The sequence below is a fragment of the Canis aureus genome, chromosome 6 (genome assembly GCF_053574225.1).
Source record: "Canis aureus isolate CA01 chromosome 6, VMU_Caureus_v.1.0, whole genome shotgun sequence".
NCBI classification, from domain to species: Eukaryota; Metazoa; Chordata; class Mammalia; order Carnivora; family Canidae; genus Canis; species Canis aureus.
Window position 1 is genome coordinate 6,465,074 of NC_135616.1, and position 26,353 is coordinate 6,491,426.

The following is a 26,353-nucleotide window of genomic DNA, read 5'->3' on the forward strand; positions in this document are numbered from 1 at the left end:
GAATTCCTTATTTCCTCCGTCCCTCCCACCCAAATCTGCTCTGCCCTCAGTCTTCTTCCCAAATAATGGTAACTGCTTCTCAAAGCCACCCTGACCCCTCTCTTGCTCATACACCCGGTAGATAATCTGTCAGCAAATCCAGGGCTCTGTGTTCAGCATGGATGCAGGATCCTACCATCTCTCATCTTCCAGTGCCACCACGGTCTGCATGTGATGGGAAATGGTAGGAGGTAGCAGCCCCTCTCTCTCATTGCTCCTTTAGCCTCCTGGAAGGTCCCCTGCTTCTGCTCTTACCCACTTTGGGATCATATCAGCCCTGTGCTCAGATCTTCTGGTGACTGCCGCCATCTCATAGTAAAAGCCCAAGTCTGCATGACTGCTTACATTATCTGGCCCCACAATCTCTTCACCTGCTCACCTGTGACTCCACCCCCTCATACCACTCCACCAACCCTCGCCTGCTTACTTTATTTCAACATTGCCAGGCATGCTCCACAGCAAGGCCTTTTCATGGGCTTTTTCTCAGTCTGGAATGCTCTTTCCTTGATTATCTACACGGGACAACCTTTTATTTTCTCCACTCAAATATTACCTTTTCAGTAGAGCTGACCAGCCACTGCATTAAAAAATTACAATCCACCTCCATACTGGTACTTCTGTTATGGCTTTCATTTTCTCCATCGTATATAATACTATCTAATATACCATATAGAATTAACTGGCTTAGTTCATCTATTGTCTGTTTCCTCCGATTAAAGCACCAGCTCCATTGAGTCAAGAGGTTTGCTTTTGTTTTTGGTCTGAATGATTCACAATTACAACTCCAATACCTATAACAGTAACTGACATCTAATATAATAGGCTGCTCAATAAAATCTTACTACCTAAGTAAATAAAGGGGCCCTGAATATTGACTCTTTTCTTTGTTAAAATTAAAACTAATTAATCTGGTATTTTCATTACTTTATGTCTTTCCTCCTCTACATCTCTACCTGCCCATTCTTTAAAGCTTAGTTAAAATCACTTCTACCACAAAGCCTAATCTGATTATGTTTACTACTTCTGGCAGAGATTCATCAAACACTTATTAAGTGCTTACAGTATTCAGTATTTCAGTATTCAGTATTTCAGGGTTTCAGGTCTGTGCCAGGTACAGGAGATACACAGATGAGTTGGATACTACCCTGTGCTGAAGGACTCTGCTAGGGCTCTAGAAGCTGGGACTGGAGCATGAGCAGTATTCCCTGGACTCTCTCAAAGGACAGAGTTTTATGAAGAAAACATTTCTTACTTTAGCTTCTAAACTGTGAGGTCTTGGGGAGAAGGTAACAGGTCTTGGACACCTCTGTATTCTCCCACAAGGTACTCACTAAACATCTGCTGGATAAAAAAAGAAGTGCAATGTACTTTAGGAAGAAATTTTGCTTTAGTAGAAAAAAATCTAACTTGGGTTGGGTATGTTTTGGGTCATTATGAAATGTAGCAGTGTAGGAATCTTCATTTGAGGAATGGGATCTGAATTACTCTTCAAACAGTCATCCTACAGGCCCCACCCTCAGATCCATAACCAATGTGTCAAATCCTTCCAAATTGTACTAAAAATAACATTTCTTCTTGTTATTTTTAGATAACCTTAGAGACTGTGATGCTACTTCTAGTAGCATCTGATTTATATTCAACCAAGATATATATGAACATATATAAACATATATATATGGTAAAACCTGTCCATGGAAGTATTGATGAACCAGAAGACAATGTGATGGCCCAGCACAGTGCCTTGGGAACTGCAGGAGAGCTAAAGCCTGTTTAATGAGAACCTGGGTCTTGAAGGTAACAGTGACTTTCCCTTCATTTTCAGGCTACTTTTGATTTCATTCATTCTTTCAACTGAAAACATGCTGTCTGCTCAGGAACTTATTCTAATGTAAGACATTAAGTTAACATGATGCAGAATGAACAAAGAAGCCATCTTCAATAATTAAATAGCCTACATATTTAATGACATGTCTTGTGTGCATTAGATGTCCTGGTTAACTAACAGCTGCAGACTACTTTGAAGGCAACTTAAAAGTGTAGTAATGACGAGAGATTGCAAATCATCGAATTAGGAATTAGAGAGTTTTATCCTATTAATATGTAAACAGATTTTTTTTAAGTGTCAAATAATCTAAGTTGTTGACCCAAAAATGGAAATAACATTTTCTTGGTCCATAGGAACACAGGACATCAAAGAAGGCACAGAAGGTTGCAGAGGAGTTCACCAGCCCATGGGCTGACTTGAGAAAAGGAGTGGCCATGTCTTCACTGTACAGTTCTGTAGGGTGTGGGGTGACATGAATGTGTTTTCTCTGGAGCTGGAGCAATGTGTGCCCACCAATATCACAGTAGATACACGAAGTGGAGTGTGTCACAACAGTTGGGCTTACTGACAGTTTCAAAATACATACATCAATATAATTTCCATTGATATAGTCTGAGTTGGTATCTCCTTCTATGGTCTGCAGCCTCACCCGCGAATGATCATCTGCAAAGAGAAAAGAAAACAATGGTTAAAAGCAATCTGTTGGGCTGTGCAGAGCCCCAGAATGTAAGCATGTCACACAGAGATCCTCCACATCCACGTTGCTTTAAAGATAAAGAATTAAATACTACACACCTTCTACATTTCCTATTTTGCTCTTAAAACTAGGAAGGATTTATAATTATTTGCATTTTACAGCAAATCTCATTAACTTATTCTTTGATCATTTACAGACATGAAGCATTGGCAGAGGTATGAAACTTCCACATTTAATCCTATGAATCACAGCAGAATTATTTCTTGGATTGAATGCATAGCAAACTTCACTAAATCACATACAAAACCTGAGATTTTGACAGCTGCCTATGACATCCACCTTGACAAATGATGGTTATAAACCATGGCCCAGCCTCCGGGAGGTGCAGACATGGACCTAACCTGGGTTGTCCCTGAATGCTCTCTGCATCATGTGTATGAGATCCAGAGTTAGGTGGATCCAGAGTTAGGTGTGCAAGTGAGAATCTGCCACTCGGAGTTTGGGGGGATTCTCTCTTTGGGCTTTAGTTTTCCTGTCTGTAGACTGGGGATTCACAGTGCCCACCTCATTGGATTATTGTAAGCATTAACATAAAATAGAAAAGAAGATGAGAAGAGAGCCTGGTATACAGTAAGTGATGGATAAATGTCGGCTGTTGCCACTGTCACATGCCGTGTGACAGACATGCAGGACTGTTCTTCTCACTATCCCTACAGCTGATGCCCATACAGATGGTAGCAACCCGAGAATGGGCCCATGTGCAGTCAGAAGTTTTCCTTGTGGAAAGCTAGCTCTAAGATCTAGTTTCTCAGAGTACATTGTGCTTAAAACCAGAGACCCCCATCCTTATTTTTGCTGGTGACGTAGGGGAGGTGAGTCATTGGGGTGCCAGGGACGTGTGGATTGTTCAGGCTTTTGTATTTGTTAGGAGAGCCAGCGCGCACACACAGCTACTGCAGAGGAGGGTGGTAAAGCAATGCCAGCAGTAAAGCCATCTGAGCCTCCCAAATGAAGGATGCTCCAATAGACCTGAATCATGGCTATTCCACACACATCAGGCTTTTAGTCAGCTTTTCCAAAAGGAGATTAGGTCTGCCTTCCTGTACTCTGTGGCTTTCCCTGGGCAGTTTTTTAAAAGGCAGGCATCACATCAGAGCCTCCCAATCTTTAGAAGCAGTGTTGTCTTAGGATCTATTGTACCTCCTTGTCAGAATCCTCACTCTTTCACACTTTATTTTTCTTAGAGGTTCAGGATGAATGCAGCCCATTCCCTGTAATTTACCACCGTTGGGCTTCTCAGATTGTTCTGGAATGTTCTGCAAAGGGACTTCCATCTCCGATAAGACTGCACTCTCATTTCCCATAAACAGGACCTTTGAAATAGAATTTCCCCATCATCTCCCAGTGTTCATTTGGTTACTTCTCTCCCTCCCTCCCTCCATCTTTTTTTTTTTTTTTTTTTTTGACTTGGCTGCCATTTCTCCAGATTTAATCTTTTCACTATCCTCCTCATGGGGAAACCCACAAGACATATGCAGGGCATATTTCCTAAGCAGACTGAACTTGGTTTTACTTCTTTTTATAAGCATGGTAGTATATTCTCCTTATTCTAAAGTTGATTCCATTGGATTATAACCTCTTGGGTGAGAGACCACATAGTGTCCATTCTGAATATCCCTATGAACACCTTTCACCCAATGCCCAGCCCATGGCCTCTCTTCACAACACAACCACATGTAGTGGTTGCAACACATAGCAAGTAAGTGCAACACATTTAACCCTTCACCCCACAAACGGACACCAGGTCTTGGTCATCACTGTCTCAATGGAGTAAGGGGCCAGTTGTCAGGCAAGGTTCACTGGGGCTTTCTGGGATGCTGGTAAGGGACTGTCATGGACTTGCTTAGTGGTTTTATGAGTGTTTGCTTTACAACAAATCTATTAAACTACATTTGGATGCTTTATACCCTGTTCTGTACCTATATTTCACTATTTAAAAATAAAAATGAGGGTATTATGCTCTTTGAAACAAGCCCAACACAGGGCAAATACTATATGATTCCACTTACATGAGAGATGCCCAGAGAAGTCAAATTCACAGAGACAGAGAGAAGAATGTGGTTGCCAGAGGCTGAAGGGAGGTGGGGGACAGGGAGTCACTGTTGAGTAGGTACAGATTTTCAGTTTGGGAAGATGAAAAAGTTCTAGCAATGAGTGGTGATGGTTGCATGACAGTGCAAATGAGCTTACTGCCACTGAACCAGACACTTACACAAGGTTCACGTGGTAAGTCTCATCTTATGTTTATTTTACAATTTTTAAAAAACTGGGAGTGGACTTACTTTCTCTAGCCCTCCCTTGTAGAATACCTCCTCAAGTTCCACTCTAAGCCTGGATGTCCTGAGAAATAGCACTTTCAAAAGTGGGAAGGGCAAGTCAGGGACTCACACTCTTGGAGCCCTTGGGAACTCCCCCTGCTACTTCCCTTTTCCATGAAGAAGTAAACTAAAGTCAGTGGTGGCAATGACTCTAGAGTTTGCCACTAGAGGACAACTCTCATGCATTATTAATGTGTACTCCAGAGATGGTTTAGGAATTACTGAAACGAGGCTTAGGAGGTACTTTTTCTTCTAGCGATAAAATGTGTGACTATTGATAAGTCAGTGTATCTTAAGGCAGGGAGAGAGATATTTTAGCAGTGAGAATGGGCTTAATCTCTCAGAGGAAGGAGTCAGCTGTGGAGGAGAGCAAAAGGATGTGAATTGTGCCTGGTGAGAGGAGGCTGGTCATTGCACTATTGCCCTCTTGGCTGCATTTGGCCCTACTTATCAAGGTACTTATCTGCCTTCTGGCACACCAATGAGAGCACCATCTTTCCCCAACAGCAGTAAAATAAAAAGGAAAAGTCTCATCATCATTCATGCTGAATCAGAGAAAATAAAGACAAAAGAAGTAAGATGATCTGTCCCTCCAGCCAGGAGAATTTTCCCTAAATTCCTGCTCCATATCTGAAAATGCCTCAGTGACAGAAACTGGGATTCTGAGGCATCCTCTTTTAAATCAAGCTCAGTTGGTTATGAAAACAATAAATATAGACTATTGGGGAGCAAATAAGTCAGTACAGGTAGGCCCGCTACCATCTTTTCTTGAAATCTCATTTACCTTGAGTCATAAGCCAATTAAGACTATCATATATCATACATCACACAGTCTTTCAGGAAGCTCAATTCCCTCTCCTGGGGGAGTCTGGAGGTGAAATAGTATCAAACAACTATGAGGAAATGCCTAGAGGAAATTTTTGGCATTTGGCAAATATGGGAGACACTCAGGCAAGGGATCCGCAGAAATGCCACTGCCCATTTATTGAAATCTCTATTCTTCCACTTTGTTTTGGAGGCTTTCCCAATACCAGGGGCTATGGTTTGGGTTGAAAGGAGGAAGGTGTTTGGAGAACTCAGCTGTTCAGGTATAAAAGTATGGGAAATCCAATGAGATTTGTGGCTAACAATAGGTCAATTGTTCATGAAAGTCACAGGGTCAAGACTATATGGACCCGGTATTTCCAGGAGACACGGCATAGTAAGGTTGAAGAGACTGGATGGGGCAAATGGGTGATGGACATTAAGGAGGGCACATGATGTAATGAGCACTGAGTGTTATATGAGACTGATGAATCACTGATGCCTGCCTCTGAAACCAATCATATATTGTATGTTAATTAGTTGAATTTAAATAAAAAATAACAATTAAAAAAAAAAGACTTGAGCTTTAGAATTATAAATTGCCATTCTTGTTTCTCCTCCAGTATGGGTGTTTTTGATTATTCCAAAACCATTTCATGTTGATACTATGTAGCATTTAGCTTTGGTGTCCCAGAGACCCTGATTTGAATACTGGCTCTACTACTCCCCCAGATTGTGAATTTAGACAAACTCTGAATTTCACTGAGCTTCATCTGTAAAAAGAGGCTGATGATGGACTACCTTCAGAGGATCTGAAGACCAAGTGAGAAGTACATGTCAAGTACATGGAATATGGGAGAGTTTCCATTAATTAGGAATTACCCCTCTTGGGATCCCTGGGTGGCGCAGCGGTTTGGCGCCTGCCTTTGGCCCAGGGCGTGATCCTGGAGACCCAGGATCGAATCCCACATCAGGCTCCCGGTGCATGGAGCCTGCTTCTCCCTCTGCCTATGTCTCTGCCTCTCTCTCTCTCTCTGTGACTATCATAAATAAATAAAAATTAAAAAAAAAATTAAAAAAAAAAGGAATTACCCCTCTTATGTCAATAAAAGTGACATCCTTGTTGTTTAGCAATTCGAACCACAAAGAGGCTTGTTTGGAGGTCAGCAGAGCAGCATAACACTGCATACCTTAAGCAGTCAATCTTTGGGAAAAATGAGTTTGAGCTGGTTTTAAAGAGGAAACAGAAAAAAGGTTTGGAAACAAAGAGCTCCTATATCTTAAGCCCCTGGCATCTTTTCAGGAACTTGTCTTTTTACTTAAAATTTTTTTCTTAAATCAAAGTATAATTGACATACAACATTAAATGAGTTTCAAGTGTACAACACAATGATTTGATATTTGTATATATTGTAAATATATACACACCACAATAAGTCATTAGACAAAGTTACACATTTTTTTTTATTGTGTTGAACACTTTAGCATTTACTCTCTTGGCAACTTTAAAGTATGTACTACAATATTGTTGACTATGGTCACCATGCTTACATTACATTCCCATGCCTTACTTATTTTATAGTTGGGATTTTGTACCACTTGACCGCCTTCACCTACCCCTCAACTCCTCACCTTCTAGAAACCACAATATTGTGTTAGTTTCAGGTGTTCAACATAGTGATTCGGTATTTATGTACATTACAAAATTCTCACCATAGTAAGTCTAGTTACCATCTGTCATCATACAAAGCTGATATAATATTCCCTTTGCTGTATTTTTTTATCCCCATGTCTTATTTATTTTATAACTTGAAGATTATACCTCTTAATACCCTTCACCTATTTTGTTCTTCCCCCTCACCTCCTCTCTTCTGGTGACTAACAGTTTGTTCTCTATATTTATGGGTCTATTTTTGTTTTGTTTTGCTTTGTTTTGTTTTTTAGATTCCATATATAAGTGAAATCATACAGTATCTTTCTCTGCATGACTTAGTTCACTTAGCCTAATACCTTTTAGTTCTACCCGTATTGTCACAAGTGGCAAGGTTTCATTCTTTTTTATGGCTGGATAGTATTCTATTATAAATTTTTTTTTCATTTATTTATGATAGTCACAGAGAGAGAGAGAGAGAGGCAGAGACATAGGCAGAGGGAGAAGCAGGCTCCATGCACCGGGAGCCTGACGTGGGATTCGATCCCGGGTCTCCAGGATCACGCCCTGGGCCAAAGGCAGGCGCTAAACCGCTGCGCCACCCAGGGATCCCCAGTATTCTATTATATATAGATATATCTATATCTCCCTATCTATATGTATATCTATTTATATCTATGTGTATGTATATGTCTATACATCTACATCTATATATATATCTATATATAAAGATCTTATCTATCTATCTATCTATCTATCTATCTATCTATCTAAATCACATCTTCTTTATTTTTATTCATCCATTTGTGGAGGCTGAGAAAAATTAAGGCCATTCCACCTCAAATTTAGCATTAGCACAAGTACAGCCATCTTAGGTCCCTGGGAATAAGAGCTGTACTTACAGGAAAAACTGCAGAATGTCCTAGGCAGGGAATCCCATATTGGAAAGACAATAAAGCTCAGAATGCCCTCGGCAGAGAATCCTGTATCAGATCTTAAGAAACTCCCCCACCCTTTCCCCCATATTGGAATGGAAAAAATTCCTCCACCCCTTCTGAAGATCCCCTAGACCAGCCCATAAAAAACCCAGCTATAACCCACTTCAGGGTCCAAGCCCCTGCTCTGCTGTATGGAGTACACTTGGACCCAAGCTCGAGCTTGTAAATAAACCCTCATGTACTTGCATCGGTGTCGGCTCCTTGGTGGTTTCTCAGATTCGCAATCTTGGGCACAACACATTGATGGCCACTTAGGTTGTTTCCATGTCTTGGCCATTGTAAATAATGCTGCTGTGAACATAGGAGTGCATGTATCTTTTCAAATCAGTGTTCTTGTTTTCTTTAGATATAAATACCTAGTAGTGGGATTGCTGCATCTTCTGGTAGTTCTGTTTTTAACTTTTTGAGGAAGCTTCATACTGTTTCCACAGTGGCTGCACCAATTCACATTCCCACCAATAGGACATGAGGCTCCCCTTTTTGCCATATGGCTTGCCAACACTGGCTATTTCTTGTCATTTTGATAACAGCCACTCTCACGAGTGTGAGGTGATATCATTTTGTGGTTTTGATTTGCATTTCCCTGATGACTAGTGAAGTGATGCTGAACATTTTTCATGTGCTTGTTGGCAATCTGCATATCTTCTTCAGAAAAAAATGTTTATTCAGATCTGCTGTCCATTTTTAAACTGGATTTTTTTTTGCTAGATTACCTGAGTTATTTATATGATGTGGATATTAACCCTTATCAGATATATGATTTGCAAGTATTTTCTCCCATTCAATAGGTTGCCTTTTCATTTTTTTGATGGTTTCCTTCACTGTGCAGATTTTTATTTTGGTGTAGCCTCATTTATCTATTTTTGCTTGTTGCCTTTGCTTTTGGAGTCAGATCCAAAAAGTCATCAACAAGGAGCTTATCACCTGTGTTTTCTCCTAGGAGTTTTATGGGTTAAAGTCTTATATACAAGTCTTCAATTCATTTTGAGCTAACCTTATATATAGTGTAATAAAGAGGCCTAGTTTCATTCTTTTACATGTGGTTTCCCAGTTTCTCAACACCATTTATTGAATAAACTGTCCTTTCCCATTGATATTCTTGCCTCTTCTGTTATAAATTAATTGACCATATAAGTGTGGGCTTATTTCTGAGATCCCTATTTTGTTTCATTGATCTATACGCCTGTTTTTATGCCAATACCATACTGTTTTGATTACTACAGCTTTGTAACGTAGTTTGAAATCAGGGAGAATGATGCCTGTGGCTTTATCTTTCTCAAGACTGCTTTGGCTGTCCAAGGTCTTTTGTGGTCCCACACAAATTCTTAGAATGTTTGTTCTTTTTCTGTAAAAAAATGCCATTGGAATTTTGATAGAGATTGCACTGAATCTGTAGATTGCTTTGGGTAGTATAGACATTTAAACAATATTAATTCTTCCAATTCATGAGCACAGAATATCTTTCCATGTATTTGTGTCTTCTTCAATTATTTCATCAATTTCTTACTGTTTTCAGAGTATAGGTCTTTCACCTTCTTGGTTACATTTATTCCTAGATATTTTACTGTTTTTAATGAAATTCTAAATGTGGTTGCTTTCTTAATTTCTCTTTCTGATAGTTTGTTGTTAGTGTATAGAAAAGCAAAAGATTTTTGTATGTTGATGTTGTACCCTGAAAATTTACTGAATTCATTTATTAGTTTTAATTTTGTGTGTGTTTGTGTATGTGTATAGCTATTAGGGGTTTCTATATATAAAATCATGTTATTCATAAATAACTATAATTTTACTTTTTCCTTTCCAATTTGGAAGCTTTTTATTTCTTTTTATTAAGCAATTGCTATGGCTAAAACTGCTAATACTTTGTTAGATAAAAGTGGCAAGAGTGGGTAGGCATCCTTGTCTTGTTGCTGATCGTAGAGGAAAAGTTTTCAGTTTTTCACCACTGGGTGGGCTTTTCACCATTATATTAGCTGTGGGCTTGTCATATCTGGCCCTTATTATGTTGTGGTACATGCCCCCACACCCACTTTGTTGAGAATTTTTAACATAAATGGTAGTTGATCTTTGTCAAATGCTTTTTCTGCATGTATTGAGATGATAATATAATTTTTATACTTCATTTTGTTAATGTGGTGTGTCACATTGATTGATCTGTGGATATTGAACCATCTCTGCATCCCTGGAATAAATCCCTCTTGATCATGATGTATTGATTCTTCTAATGTATTGCTGAATTTGGTTTGTTAATATATCATGAGGATTTTTGCATTTAAGTTCATCAGGGATATTAACTTTTTTTTTTTTTTACCATCTTTATTCTTATACAGTGTAACATAGGGGTTAAGGTCACTGGCTTTGGAGTGTGAATCCCTGGGTTTGAATCCCAATTCTGTCCCTTTCTAGTTATGTGACTTTTAAAAAAAATATTTTATTGTTTATTCATGAGAGAGAGAGGCAGAGACACAGGCAGAGGGAAAAGCAGGCTCCATGCAGGGAGCCCGACGCGGGACTCGATCCCGGGTCTCCAGGATCACACCCTGGGCTGATGGCGGTGCTAAACCGCTGAGCCACCAGGGCTGCCCTAGTTATGTGACTTTGGACAAGTTTTTTAACCTCTCTGTGATTTAGTTTCTTTCTTTCTTTCTTTCTTTCTTTCTTTCTTTCTTTCTTTCTTTCTCTTTCTTTCTTTCTTTCTTTCTTTCTTTCTTTCTTTCTTTCTTTCTTTCTTTCTTCTTTCTCTTTCTTTCTTTCTTTTTCTTTTCTTTTTTTTTTTTTTGATTTATTTATCCGAGAGAGAGAGAGAGAGAGAGAGAGAGAGAGAGAGGCAGAGACACAGGCAGAGGAAGAAGCAGGCTCCATGCAGGGAGTTTGACGTGGGACTCAATTCCAGGTCTCCAGGATCAGACCCTGGGCTGAAGGCGGCACTAAACCGCTGAGCCACCCGGGCTGCCCTGGTTTAGTTTCTTTAATTGCACAATGGAAATAAAAATAGTGCTACCTTAAAGCGTTTTTGTGATGATTAAGGGAGTTAATATAAGTAAAGCATTGGTAAGTGGCACATAGGAAGAACTAAGCACAAGTGAGTTTTTTTTTTTTTGCATCATTATTGCCAATAACTTAATTCAAGATCTGGTGACTTATCCCCTGAACTATTTCATTTTTGCTTTCAGACTTTTCTTTCTCTACTGAATTCATGCTGAGGGCTGCTTTTCTAAAACACAACTTACTGTGTCCCCATCTAGTTCATACCATTCAAGAATATTAACAGGAACTCATCAACAGTAGTCTCTGTTGCAGACGGTCATCAAAAAGATGTGACTGGTGGTTGACCCATGAGCTGACCCGGACATTTGAAGTTCCTTGCCCATTCCCCATTATCCTTGGAATGTGGGTTCTGTTTGTTTTTCCTGCTCCCTGGGGCTATTCTAATGACATAGTCTTGAGAGAGTGATATGGTATAGAGAACAATTGCACAATAGAGGTAATTGAACCTAGTTAAGATATCTTCATAAACCTTTAAGTTTGGCAGGCAGATGCAGGGATCCACTCGTCTTGCTGCTGCCCAAGACAAGCCTCGTATCTAAGTTCCCTTTATTTATTAAAACTCCCAACTCCCATCCTGGAGTGCCCTGCCTCTTTCTTTGGTGTCTCCCTTCCCTCTGTGTCTGGGAGCTGGTTTCCCCAGGAAGCTCGAAGAGGGTTGTGAACCAACAGTTTCATAAAACAAATAGGATACAATCATCAGAAAGTATCACTACAGCTTTAATTTCTTTACCTTGGAAGATCTCTGTGACATATTTTGGAGTGAAGAGGAGGAGGTTATAAAGCAGCATGTCTTGTAAGAGTCTGTTTATATGAAATAATTGTGTATGTGTGTAGAAATGCATAGTGGGATAAAGTAAAAGAGTGAGATTTCTGCTGGGTGGGAAAATTTGGAGTGATACTGATTTTCATCTTTCTGATTTTGTGTACTACTTTGTCTACACAGTTTATACTGTCTTTATAATCAGAAATAAAACAATAAACCTATTTAAATTAAAAATATAAAGCCAACAACTTCAAGGCAGAGAATAGAAAGAGATGAAAGAAACAAACAAAAAAAAACTTTAGTAGGGTTTGAATTTAGTTGGTGAAGTTCTGAGCAATTTTCCCCAACTTTTTGCTACTGTGTAATTTTTCTTTAATGTGTATGAATTGTTTTTATAATTGGGGAAAAAAGTTGCCAATTTAGCCATGGATGACTGGAATATGATCAAAATCCAACTAATGTTCATATTATAATCACAATTCAATGTTAGCCTATGACAAAAGATAACAAATTCTGACATGTTGGGAAATCTATTTTAGAGATCTTGGCTATTCCTCTCATTCCTTTCAACAAATCTTTGACTATAAGAAATAGGGCAAAATAATATGTTTGGGTAAGAAACAGGCACATAAAGACCTGGTCTTTACATAAAAAGCATAAAAAACTTTGCTTACTACTGAAAAATTATAATCTGCTGGTGCTTTTCCCCATGGACGTATACTTCCATATGCATGTGTGCATGTATTTATCTGTGAATGTGCGTGGGTATTGATGTGTGGGTATTTATGTGTGTGCATGTGTATTTTTATGGATGTGTAAACACATGGGTTTATGGATGTTTGCATTCATACATTAGAGGTGGGGTCACCAGACATTTAAAGCAGGTCTCTATGCTTTACTCTATGTCTCTATAAAGGGTTAATTATGCCCTTTTGGTCATATAACATTATATTTAGAACACTTCTAAGTAGTCTCAAACATTTTAACATTTTTGTTTTAAACATGATGGATATGGGCAATAGCCTTGCAACTGTCACTTGTGTGTAATTAGGTATTACTATAGCAGTAGAAGTGGAGTGTGTCATTGATAATATTTCACCTCTAACCAGTTCTCTCTTTCTGCTAAATATTGATGACGTGTTTAAGGTAAATTGGAATCACAATGATCTAAGTAACATTTGCCCTCTGAAAGGAGACTCAAAATTAATTTTAATTACAATTGATTTCTGCAAATAATGGCTTTGCTCCTCCTGTGGTTATATACTTGCCAAGGACTGCTGCTGCACTAGTTTCAAGGTACAAGATGCAGAAGAGACAAGGAATGGATGGGAAGCGCTCAGTGACCTACCCCTGCATGGTCTGTATGTCAGCCTAGTGTCCCTGCTTGGGAACACCTGGATGCTCAGGCCATGCCAGTTCTGAGCACCAAGCGTATATGGAATATTCAAGTTTAGTTGTAGGTGGCTCCGTGTTAATGTTTGTTCTTGCTGTTTGTTTTATGTGTTACTTAGTCTTGCTGTGTTTCTTGTTTACACCTAGACCTCCAATTACAGACCCTTACTCTTTTATCTTCAGTGTCTTAGCAGGATCCGTGACTCTTATTTTGCCTAATCTTTCTAGATGTTTTTCTTTGCTTTCCTAAACATATTGTGTTGATTTTCTTCCCCCTTGTTCTCATCCATCTGATTTATAATGCCAAAAGCTCTCCCTGCCAGCCCATACTTATCTGGCTAACCCTTGTTCCCACCATCCTCCCTTCACCTGCCTTTATTCTTTCACTGGATCATGATTGTAGTAGATTCCTGAGAAGTGACACTGTTGGAGGGGCTCAACTGGTAGAGGAAGCACAGTGCTATGAAACAAAACCGTGGAAGAGTGGTCCTCAGTATGAGCATCAAGATTGGGTCACTGATTAAAATAATCAGGTAGGATAGATTGGATTAAAGGTTTCACTCTCCTCTTAGACACCTCACTATTAGCTGGGAAAATGGAGTAGGATGGTATGGGTTCCACAGTGAGGATGAAAACTAAAGCTCAGAAGGGACCCCCTTCTCTTCCCCTTCAAAAAGTTGTCTGTCCTCCTGTCATGTCCTCATTCATTGCCTCCTCACCCCTGTCCAAAGCTCTGTTTACTAATTTCATGAATAATTCTCATGTTGTTACATCAGAGTCTTTACGGCACTAGATCCTATTGACACCCTCTTTTCCCCATGAGACAATGCTCCTTTGTACATGTTAGTCATTATTGCCTCAGTATTTCCCATCATTGAAGCCTCTCCAGGCTAGGTACTAGGCTGTCTATGCTTCCTCAATTATTATGCCAATGGTTTCAACCACCATTCTGTGCAAGATTCACTAGTTCATATTTGGGCCCAGATCTCTTGCCTTTAGGCTTCAAAGTAGTCTATATAACTGCCTATTGAATATCTCATTTGAATATTTCATAGGCATCTTGGTGTGTCCCCAGATTCAATTTATAAGCTTTCCCTGCTACTGCCAACATCATGCCTATCCCTGAGCTCCCCACCTAATCTGGCTCCCTTATAGTGTTCCCCATTGGAGTAAGTGGCCCATCCTTCTGTGTATACATTCACCATCCATGTACCACTCATCCATCCATCCATTTATTCTCCTACGAGTCAGAAACATAGAAGCATCTCTGCCCCTCTGTCTTCCTTACTTCACATCCTATCTATTCGATTTGATCAAGTATTTCTTTTTGGAATCCATCTATTTCTCTTCTTTCCAGTCTATATATATTATCATTGTTTCTCACTTGGGCAATTGAAAGAATCTCTTAAACTAGTGACCCTTTCCAATTCATTTTTCATTTTGCAATCAGATTAAATTTTCCAAATGCAAATTTGATGACCAATGCCCTCCCCCACCTCCACCCCCCAAAAAAACCTTTTGATGAGGTTTCCCTTTGTTTTTATAACAAACACTAAAATCCTTAACCTTCCCTAGCAAGCCCTGTAGGCCTGGCTTCCACTTGCTTCCCCCTCTCCACACTGGCCTACTCCTCCACACTTCCACATCTGGCTACCTGGTCTTCCTTTAGTTCCTCAGACCCTCAAGGGGTTCTCTCATATGAAGGGTGTGTTCACAGGATGCACCCCCTATCTGCAACACCCTCTTGCTCTACCCTTTTACTCACTGGTCTTCCATTTCACATCCTCAGGGAAGCCTTCCCATACCTCTTGAAGTCAAGCCCCACATTATAGAGTCTTACATAGCACATGCCTCTTCTTTGTGGCCCTTAACTTTATTTTATTTATTTCAATAATTATTTAATTCCTTTGTATAATTATGTAAGTCTCTCCTCCCCTGCTCCTTCCCTGGAACGCATGGGGGGCTATGTCCACTTTGGGCCACCATGGTCACCCCAGGTCTTCACATTTCCACCTTTCCCCTTGCTCACCCTCACCCTGCTCCAGGGTCGCCGGTCTCCTTGCTGTGTCCCATGCTGACACAGGCCTGTCACCCCACCCTGAGGGCCTCTGCCTGGCCCTGGCTCCCTTCCTCACCTGTGTTAGGCCTTGGCTTGCATCTCTCAGGGAGGCCTTTCTTGACCACAATTTAAAACCTGCAACCTGGGGATCCCTGGGTGGCTCAGCGGTTGAGCTCCTGCCTTTGGCCCAGGGCGTGATCCTGGAGTCCCGGGATCGAGTCCCACATTGGGCTCCCCGCATGGAGCCCGCTTATCTCTCTGCCTGTGTCTCTGCCTCTCTCTCTAACTCTCTCTGTCGCTCATGAATAAATAAATAAAATCTTAAAAAAAAAACAAAAACCTGCAACCTTTGCCCCACGTGATTCCTTTCCCTGTCACCTGCCTCACTTCCTAACACACATATTATGCGGTGTACTTAGTGACCTTTTCTAGTGCCCCCATGGGAATGTCAAGTGCTATATGGGCAAAGGATTTTGTTCTATTCCCTGCTCTGTCTCTGACACCTGGGATAGTGCCCCACATGTTAATAGGCACTCCATAATATCTGTTGAAAGGATGCCTTTAGCTTGGCACAGAGCCTGGCACATGGCAGACCAATATGTCTTTGTTGAATGGACCACACAGAGTGGGGAAGGAGCCTGAGAAGGCTCTGCAGATTTCTGGCTCCTTATCTTCAACTGCCAGCCCCCAGAAAAGAGGACCCCAGGCTCCAAGGGGTTCCTGTTAGCCAGGAAATTTGGTGTGTATCTTAAGCTCAATGTTAATTATAATTAGGAACTACTGAGAAAATCAGGAGGGCTGTTTTTGCGGTGTGGTTTATATTTGGAAAGGACCAGCTCAGCAAATTCATAATGTAAATAAGGGAAAAGTTTAATTCACTTAAGAGCAAAAGCCAATAAACAGTTTTTAAGCACCATTAAAACCATTTTATATGCAAATGATGCTGCCAAACAATGAATGTGATCATTACCAACAGGAATGTTCTCTGAAAAGCACTAAAGAGATTTTCTAAGATAGATGGACTGAACCCCCTAGTTCCTCCTCCTGGTTGGTGGTCATTCTGGATGCTTAGGTACTGGGAAGCAGGCTTCTTTGGCAGCAAAACCAACTTTTTTACAATTACACCATTTCTTAGGATGGAAGAGGATAGTAATACTTTTCCCCATGCCTATAAAGAAACTGAGATGGGTGCATACGTAAGTGGGATTTGGGTAAGTATTTTTATTCTTTTTATCTCAAATCCTTTCACAAACTCTAAAATATTGAAGACTTATTTTCACTGCTGTAACTAAAGATGCATAGAGTCTCAAATGAAGCAGCTCCCATATGAAACAATTCCTCAGAACAACCTGGGGCCACTCCCCTAACGAGACAGCACTCAGCCTGCAAGCCTGACTTGGAGGCTGGGCGAGGGTTGGCCCAGGGCAGTTCTGGAATTCTTTTTTTTTTTTAAGATTTAATTAATTAATTTATTTATGAGAGACACACAGAGAGAGCCAGAAACACAGGCAGAGAGAGAAGCAGGCTCCACCCACGGAGCCCAATGCAAGACTGGATACCAGGTCTCCAGGACCACGCCCTGAGCCAAAGGCAGGCGCTCAACTGCTGAGCCACCCAGGCATCCCCAGTTCTGGGATTCAAGGCAACAGCAGTGGTGTTTCTGCAAGCCATTGGTGGTATCAAACTATCCTACTTCGCTGGGGTGAGTTGTCAGTGGTCTCTAAGATTTGGATACCCTACTTAAAAAGCATTAATAATTGTCTGGAGAAGGCCTAAGTGAATGCTATCTCAGGATATGCCAGCACAGAGCATCGTACAGAATTACATAAATAATCACAGACAGTTCTAGAGGGATTTTAGAAAACAACAGAAAACTAGGTGAAAAGATGACAATTTGCAACAATGCAGAGGAGCCTTGGGGGCCTCGTCCTAAGTGAAATAAGCTGGGCACAAAAAGAAAAAAAAACTTCATGATTTCACTTATATGTGGAATCTACAACAGTGGAACCCAGAGAAACAGAGTAGAAGGGCGATTCCATGAGTGGGCAGGGGAAATGGGGGGATGTTGGCCAGAGGATACAAAGATGCAATTATGAGGGATGGATAAGTCTAGAGATCCTATGTATAATGACTATATTAAAGGAGACTGTATTAAATACTAGAAATATGCCAAGAGAGTAGATTTCATGTGCTCTCACTGCACACACAGAAATGGCAACTATGTGAGAAGATCTGTTAACTAGCTTGATGATAGTGATCCTTTCCTATGTATCTGTACATGAAACCATCATGTGAACACAGCATAAGGAACACACACTTGTCTCATCGCTGTGTTGTACACTTGAAACTAATGTAATGTTGTGTGTCAGCTATACTTCAATAAAAAACAGAATAGAATAGAATAGAATAGAATAGAATAGAATAGAATAGAATAGAATAATTCTGCATGTAAAAGATGATACATGTGCACAGGGAAAGGCTTCCAGATGCCACAGAAACCAAGAAGTTAGAATAGGAGATGGGATGATAGTGTAGACTTCCGTAGACAGAATTTTCATCTTGATGTTGTCTTTACAAAAGTCCAAGAACAAACAATGCAACCGGATGAAGAAATACTGAAAGACGGGAGGGAACAGGATGGAGGGCAGGTGAGAGGCAGAAAATTAGCCAGGTGATAGCCAGGCAAACTACCCAGAAATGGAGCCCAGAGTCACCTGTCAGGAGCCGGGTCACTGTGCAGTGTTGAGTTAACAATCAGGGAGCTAGATGCGGCCTGCAATTACCTACCAGCTCATCCTCTGGAACTTGAGGCTTCCAAATGCTGATTTTAACAAAAAATTTAATAATTTTTAAAGATTTTATTTATTTGTTTGAGAGAGAGAGAGAGAGAGAGCCCAAGCCACGGGGGAGAGGCAGAGGGAGAAGTGGACTCCTCTGCTGAGCAGGGAGCCGATTTGGGGACTCGATCCCAGGACCCTGGGATCATGACTTGAGCTGAAGGCAGACGCTTAACCAATTTGGGCACCCCCCAAATGCTGATTTTTAAAAAAATTTTTAGATAACCTACAGAATCTTCTAAGCTGAAGAGTAAAGAACAACACAGGAAAAATGAAGAAGAGAAGATGTGACAACAATCAGTGTTCTTTTATGTCACATTTAAGTTTGTTTCCATAATAGATGAAATTCTGAAACTGACATTGAGAATGTTCATGACTGACCCAAGGTCACTCAATTAGTATATGGTGAGGCCAAGACCTCAACTCCGTCAGCTAGCTCCAAATCCTGTGTTCTTCTCTTCTGCCCAAAAGGTCTTTCCTCTTTAGCTCACCCCTCACTAGTGTACCTTTCTCCAATCCGTTCATGCATATCTTGCTCTGCTCTGGCCCCTAGACTGTAACGTCCTGGAACAGTCACTGTCTACACAGGTGGGTATAAAATCATCGGTCCTAGGTGTGGGGTCTTGAGGGCTGAAGATGATGATGGTGGTGGTAGAAGTGTGCTCTGGGTGGTAGAAATGAGAAGCTGTCCCAGCACTATCTGTTCTTCATGCCCGATTGTGTTTAATCATCCTTCTGTATCAATGCCTAGTGTGGTGTCTCACAAACAGGATGCGATCAGTAAATATCTGTTCAATGAAGGCATAAATTATTTGTCTATCTGACCACACATTCTCAGTCCAGCCATGGGAAGAAATCAGGTAGAGGAATGAGATTCAACGTTTCTATGGAAAACAGCTACACACCCCATATCCAGAAAGTCAAGGCAGAGACAAGGTGGGTGGGGCTTCTGGAAGCTGAACAGAATTTTATAGGAGAGAATCTACTTGTAATGTCATGGACAGCCTACAGACTTTTCACAGAAAGAAAGCAATCAATGTAGGCCATTCTCGCGTGTGCCTGGAGGGGCCATCCCTCTACCTAGGTCTATAAAAACAAACTTTCCTAAGCAATTAAATTAGAGAAAAATATTTTTTTACATCACAAAAGGATGACTACCTCTTCATGAGATCACAGGCACATTATTTTGTCTCTCTGTGCCTCAATTTGAAAAGGAGAACAGCACATAGTAGAATTAAAATATTTTATGTTTGTTTAGGATTTGTGGCTTTTCAATGCCTTCCAAAAAAAGACAGTATAAATTTTTATTTCAATGATGTTGGGAGGTAGTTTAGTCCACGCTTATCTTTTGTTCTGTTTCCCTGCCTACTCTATGTTCCAGTGTGCTAGCCCCTGCCCTCCAGTCAGTGGTCCCCTAGGCTAGAACAGGGGACCTGGACTATAATTAAATGTCCTCTGACATCCTGTTCCCCTCAGCACTCATTCTGAGCAAGGGGACAATGAATGGTAATCACACTCTTTGACACTGCCTTCTGTGTGCACAGCAGGGGCCCATATCTGGGATATTACGGGGACTGCAGGTCAAAGGCCCACCACCATCTCCTTCTACCTGGTATGGAGGGAGGCCCAGGGCATATTGAGAACTCTCCATTGTACCTTGTGAAACCCCCTTGGAGCTGGCTGCAGTGCTAAGAGAGCTCCTGGGACCCTTTAAGCCATTATGAGAAATCTGGATTCTTCTAAGTGCAAAGCTCTAGCTGCTCCCAGAGAATATGAAGGAACTTGGAAGGATCTATATCGGTCAACCCATTCTTCCCATGACCACTCTCTGGCAGGAAGTCACGTTTCCCCTCCCTAATCTGATGGCTTTGCACACGCAGCTCCAGCCCAGCACTGTGTCATCTCCTGGTACCGGCGTCACAGTGCTCTGTTACCTGCCTGCGTCACCCTGTCCTGAAGGTGAGCACACCATCCCTGTCATCTTGGAATCCTCACTGTGGGCCTGGTGCTGGGTGCTCCGTAAGCGTTGACTGAATCCACCCAGGGGCAACGAAGCCTTAGATCTTAGGGAAGCATCTTCTGCCTAACGGAGACTCTGATATTACCACTCAAAGCACTAAGTAACTGAACAGAAAAAACACTCGAAGCTTGAACTTGTCACCTGCAAAACCAGTGGTGGGGACTTAGGAGCGGTCAGAGGGAGAACAGGGCATGCTCATGTTCAGTCGGGATGGTTCGTTCCTTTTATGTGTAAACCCCACCCCCTCCTTTTTTCACGATAAAACACACTGTTGATCTGCACTGTCCAACAGTGGGAGATACAAGTCTCAGGTACTATTTAGATTCAAAATAATTATAGTCTAATACAATTTCAATCTCAGTTCATTAGTGGCATCAGCCACATTTCAAGTGCTCATGTGGCAGGTGGCTACTGTTTCAGAGAATGTAGACTCAGAACACTTCTACAATCACCGAAACTTCTATTGGCAGTCTCTCCTGTCCTTCCAAGAAATGTTAACTTGGACAAATAAAATTTCACTGCGCTTTCACAATCAATAAAGCTAATACATCGTTCCCTGGACTACCCCAACATTTCCAGCGTGTTCTCTCAACAGCTACATGATGAGCTACAAGCTCTCCAGCTCTATTCCTGCATTGTTTGTTTGTTTGTTTGAATTTATGTATCTTCAGAAGTGGTATTAATTCTGTTAGTACCTGTCAGCACCTTGGGGCAGTCCTGTGTGACTTGGAGCAGTTTAGCGCAGGGGATGGATGGCTCCAGCCCTGGGAGAAGGAGGCTCATCAATCTACCATGCGTCTCAGCATCGTTACAGAACATTAATGAGGTTGGGCTCGATTTAAAAACCGTCCAAGGCATTATGGATTGGTAGCATTCAGCTTCCCAGGAACTGGGAATTTCTGAGATACAATCCTCACTCTTTTGCTAATGAGTGTTGTGATATGGGGACTATCATTTAACTTCTGAGTTTCAGTTTCCTGTCTTTAAAATGGGGCTATTACTGACCTACCTAACCCAAGTGTCTGGAGGATTAATGAGTTAATGCTTGCTGAGAACTCTGAGCTCCTTGCATTAAGGAGTGTTGCACATCATTATTTCTATTCATTCTCATGTAGCAGCTGGGAAACATTAGGACTATTATGTTTACTCCTAAAATGCATTTTCTTTCTCAGCATTTTAGCATTACCTGTGTTACCCAAACCTTAAATCTGAAAGTAAAACTAGCCCCACAGCAAGACACATTGACGTAGTGGGGGTATTTAGGTAGTTTTCCCTTTCTTTAATACGAGCATAACACTGGCTTTTCCAGAAGGATGAAGGTGGTAATTGCACTGTAAATTCTTACCGCGTGAGGCTGGTGGTCAATCTTAGCAGATGCTAAGAAAAGAAAGTTATACCACAGCACAATTACACTGTCAACACTTACATGCAATGATATTCCCATATCTGTTCTTCATTCTGTTCTCATCTTTCTTGGCGGAGTCCCATGGTGCAGACTGCCCTTCAAAGAAGCTCTGGAAGAAAGAGAAAAGTGACACAAAGAATTACAATTCGGTGCGGTAAACACAGGATCTTAACGATGGAGGATGTTTTTAAGAAATGTACAGCAAAGGTCAAGAAGGGAGAAGGATGTTCACAGGAATGAGAGGATGGATTAAATACCTTGTTTTGCTTTTTGTTTTCCTTTACTTAATATATCACACACACAGATGGGGGCTGAAGAGTGAGCCCATAATTTATCATACAATCCATTAAAATGGTGGTGTTCATGCTATCCTACTTTAATTAAATACAGAAAAAATTAACATGTCTCTCAATTTCTTAATCATATTGCCATTTTTCAATATTCTCTTAAGAGATACAAAGATACTGTTTTTTCCTCACAACTGCTAACTGAAAGAATGTTATTTTTGGTTAAAACTGTGAAGGTGGGGGAAACTATGACTTCATGCCTTCAAGGCTAAAATCCTGTAATAAATTCTGCCAGAGTTTTCTCTTCATTTCTAATGGAGCTTAGATGTCCATTTATTTAAGGATTTGGCATTACTATGCCCAGGATCTTTAATCTTCATGTTATTAGTCAGATATATATTTTTTCTGTTTCAGTTAAAATGAAAATGTCCTTTGGTATCAGTTGACAAGTGAAAAAAAATCTGGGACTTTTATTTCCACTTTAGTTCACATTCCCTTCTATCCTTGTGTAGCCAAGCATATAAAAGGCAACAGGAAGAAGGATGGAAGCAAGAAGCAGTTAGTCAAACTGATTTCTTGTCTTTGCCACAGCTACTCTTATACTTCTTGGTATCAACTGGGAAAGAAGAGGAAGAGAAAGAAAACATAAAGGTATAGCTGATGAAGAGAGCACCATTCTGAGATGCTTCAGGGCCAGAGAACATGGTGTTAGGAACTCACACCCTCAAACACACCCAGGATGGCATTTCAAGTTCTTTTCTAACTGAAGCTCCCAATTCCTGTCTCTCTTGGAGTGTTGGGCCATCTTGGCCATTACTGATATTCAGTGATTAGTCTGAGGTTTAACAGAACCTATTTATTATCCCTTTCCTATGGGTCCAGTTTGGCCTATTAGTTACAGCATCTGTTTACAGACTCCATAAGGGAGCATCCCCTGCTGGCATGCTGCACAGACCTGACCACGCTGTGGATGGTGCTCGGCTCATTTCAGTGTCTCTGCCACCAGACCCTGAGACTCTACAGGGACTGTGTGCTTGTCACTGTTGTTTGTGTGGAGCCTATGCCTCATGGGAGGAATCCAGTAATTAGTTATTACGTGAATGAGCCATCACGGTGTTTGGTGATGGTCTCAAAATGAAGTTTTACTTGTACAGCTCAAGTGTGCAAGGGGCTCAAATACCTGGACAATCTGCCTATTACAGTTTGTGAAGTCCATGCCTTTTCCATGACCTGATTTGTGTTGATCCTGCTGTTACTGTATAGGGATATCTCAGTGCCCATCGGAGAGTGGCTGGAAGAGAACCCTGTCCCAGCACCAGTCCCTTCATGCAAGAAAGCAGGAGGACCCCCTATTTTATGACATACAAGAGCAAAAAAATAACACTGTGACCAGAAGTGTTACAGTTTTAAATGGCCTGTCTTAATTTAAGGTACCCGAGTCACAATCATCCTTGACACCTAATTACCATAATAGTTTGTGCATTATATTTATCATTTCTAAAAAATGTGGTGGCAGACCAAGATCAGATGTACTATATATCTACAGTTCAATTACAGTTCTATTAATAGAGTCAATTGAAGGGTAAATACTGCACGATGCAGGGCAAATATAAGGAAAAACATTTCCAGGTTATTAATAAATTAAGTCAACAGAAATACTAGCAGTAAAAATCACTAGTTAATTCCCTCAAGAACAAGACCATCATATGATGAAGGATTTATTCAGACATGTAACTTCTATTCTGTTATGAAATATGCATTTAAAAATAGCTTCAGGGCTTTTAGAGTCATACTCTTTTTCTGAATAGTGTCTTTGTTACTCTATAAATGACAATTATTTTACAGTTGAGTAATAACTTTTATCTGACTGCCCTCATAACAATTTAATTCCACTTTGAGTGTGTCGTGATGTAATTGCCAATTTCAATTCCCTCTGCCTTTTCTACCCACCTAAAGGTTTCCAGGTTTTGTTTTTTGTAGGAAGATGAAGAAGGGAATAGCCTCTGTGGGGGACCTTTAAGTCTTCTAAGAGAATCTATGGCCCTTGGTGAGCATGATCACAGGGCACGTGTGTATGTGTGCACACGCACGCTCATGTGTGTGTGTGTGTGTGTGTGCATGGGTAAGTGTGTGAGAAAGAGGAGTATCAACAGTAGACTGGGGGAGAGGCACTGGTACAACTAGTAAAGATAATGCTCCCAGGTCACCTGAGGCAAAGCCACATGAATCTCTTCCCTTCCTGATAAGATGCTCTCCTATGGAGATGGTATGCACATCGCAGCTGTTTCTTAGCATTTATGACAACCTCAGGTCTTCCAATACAATAGCCCTTGTTTTGACTTATTTTATTTATTTAAAATGTTTATTTATTTTTAAAGATCTGTTGATTTATTTTTAGAGAGAGAGAGAGAGAGAGAGAGAGAGAGGCTCCAGCAGACATCCTGCTGAGTGTGGAGCCTGACCCAGGGCTCTATCTCATGACCCTCGGATCATGACCTGAGTCAGAACCAAGAGTTGGACACTCAACCTACTGAGACCCCCAGATGTTCCATGATAGCCCTTGCTTTTACAAACAGTTATTTTAATCTCATTGTTTCCATGTAACTGGTGACCAGGAAACAGACAGAATCCAATGATGAAACAATAATGATCCCCTGTCACTGAGCTCAGGCACGTAGCTCATGGCATGTTTTCACAAGGTGGGGCCCAAGCACTATCTGACTCCAAACACTTGCTGCAGTGCACTTACTAAGTGCTTTCGGAATGAACAAGTCCACTGTCTCAACTAAAGCTCATGAGATTGGTCGGTCCAGCATGGAGGGATGCCTCCCTGCTCTAAAAGCAGAGGGACATGAGATGTAGAGAGAATGCAACCAACTCCTAACACCTGGGCCTGGGTCAGACCTCAGTGTTTTTTGACTCTTGATCCACTTCTGTACTACACCTCCCCTGACCAAGACTTTCAAGGAGAACCAGTGTTAAACCTACTTAAATAGACGGGGCCAACGATTGCTTTCCACACCCGATCACATCTCCTTGTCTCTAAATGAAGGATTACAACAAGAGAATATAAAAGATGTCAAGTAAACTTCATTTAACTGTTAATTACTTTTACAAAACAGGAAATTTTCTTATCTCATAGGATAACGTGATCGTGGCAGGGAAGCATTAGCCGGAGAGCAGAAGTGGGAGGGTATTCTTGCCATAAGCCTCCCCAATTCCCTATCCAGGAATTATGTGAATTAGTTTTAAGTGGCAGATTGTATTTTTTCTTAAAAGCAAAACAAAACATAACAAAAAGAATTGCTCCAAGGAAAGGATGAAATGACGAGTACCATCCATAGTTACCTGACTCCCTATGGACATTGTGACCAGGTCTTGCATTTTCTGGAACAGTTCAGCTTCTAATATATAGCCAACTCCTCATGAATACATTTGCAATTATTAGAAACACATGTCCTTATCTTTGGCTTGGAAAATAAGTAATGTACCTATGCGGAGCACAGAGAGAGGAAAAAAGAGCTTTCTAGATTGACTAATTTGGCTTTTGTTTCCTTTTGTTATGGTGATTATTATTATTTTTTATTTTCTATTATGGACCCAGTTTTAAATGTTAGAGCTTTTTGTTAGCATACATTATCTGTTTAAATTTCTAGTTAGAAAATAAAATTTTATCTATAGCCCTAGAGCTATTGGGAATTCCCAGAAACTGTGACATGTTACATTGGCCTGCCACACTGTGAGCCCCTCCTTTCCTGGTTTAGGAATTCTAAGCAAGAATAATCACCAAAGCAGGAAGGCAGTTCATCGAGGCTATCTGGTCCACAGGAAGGCCTGGCACAGACAGCTGTGTGACTCCAGAGGCAGCAGATATACTTGCTTCCTGTACTCCTCATTATCCCAAGAGACTGAGCCTTTCTGACTGTCACCCACTTCTCTCTCTTTCTTTCCTTTTTGGCAGACTACGAGATGGACAGATAATCACTGATAAGCCCATCAGTGAAACATATCTGACGAAAATTAAGTAATTTGACTATGCAATCATTCTATTATGTCCTATTTCACATAACTTTTGGCTTTTAAGTATTTTTTTCTTTTTCCAGTTTTACTGAGATATACTTGATATACAGCATTACGTAAGTTTAAGGAG

General features: G+C 40.8%; 1 protein-coding gene across 6 annotated transcripts in view; it reads right to left on the bottom strand.

Annotated features, from left to right (window-relative positions):
- The window catches only part of PTPRM (protein tyrosine phosphatase receptor type M), a 773,521-nt gene that overhangs the window by 82,014 nt on the left and 665,154 nt on the right, over nt 1–26,353 (bottom strand). For all 6 annotated transcript variants that reach the window (XM_077900010.1, XM_077900009.1, XM_077900008.1 and 3 more), the window contains 2 exons: nt 21,938–22,025; nt 2,451–2,527 (listed from right to left, as the gene is read on the bottom strand). In XM_077900010.1, coding sequence (XP_077756136.1) covers nt 2,451–2,527; nt 21,938–22,025 — 165 coding nt within the window. The remainder of the gene's footprint in view (nt 1–2,450; nt 2,528–21,937; nt 22,026–26,353) is intronic.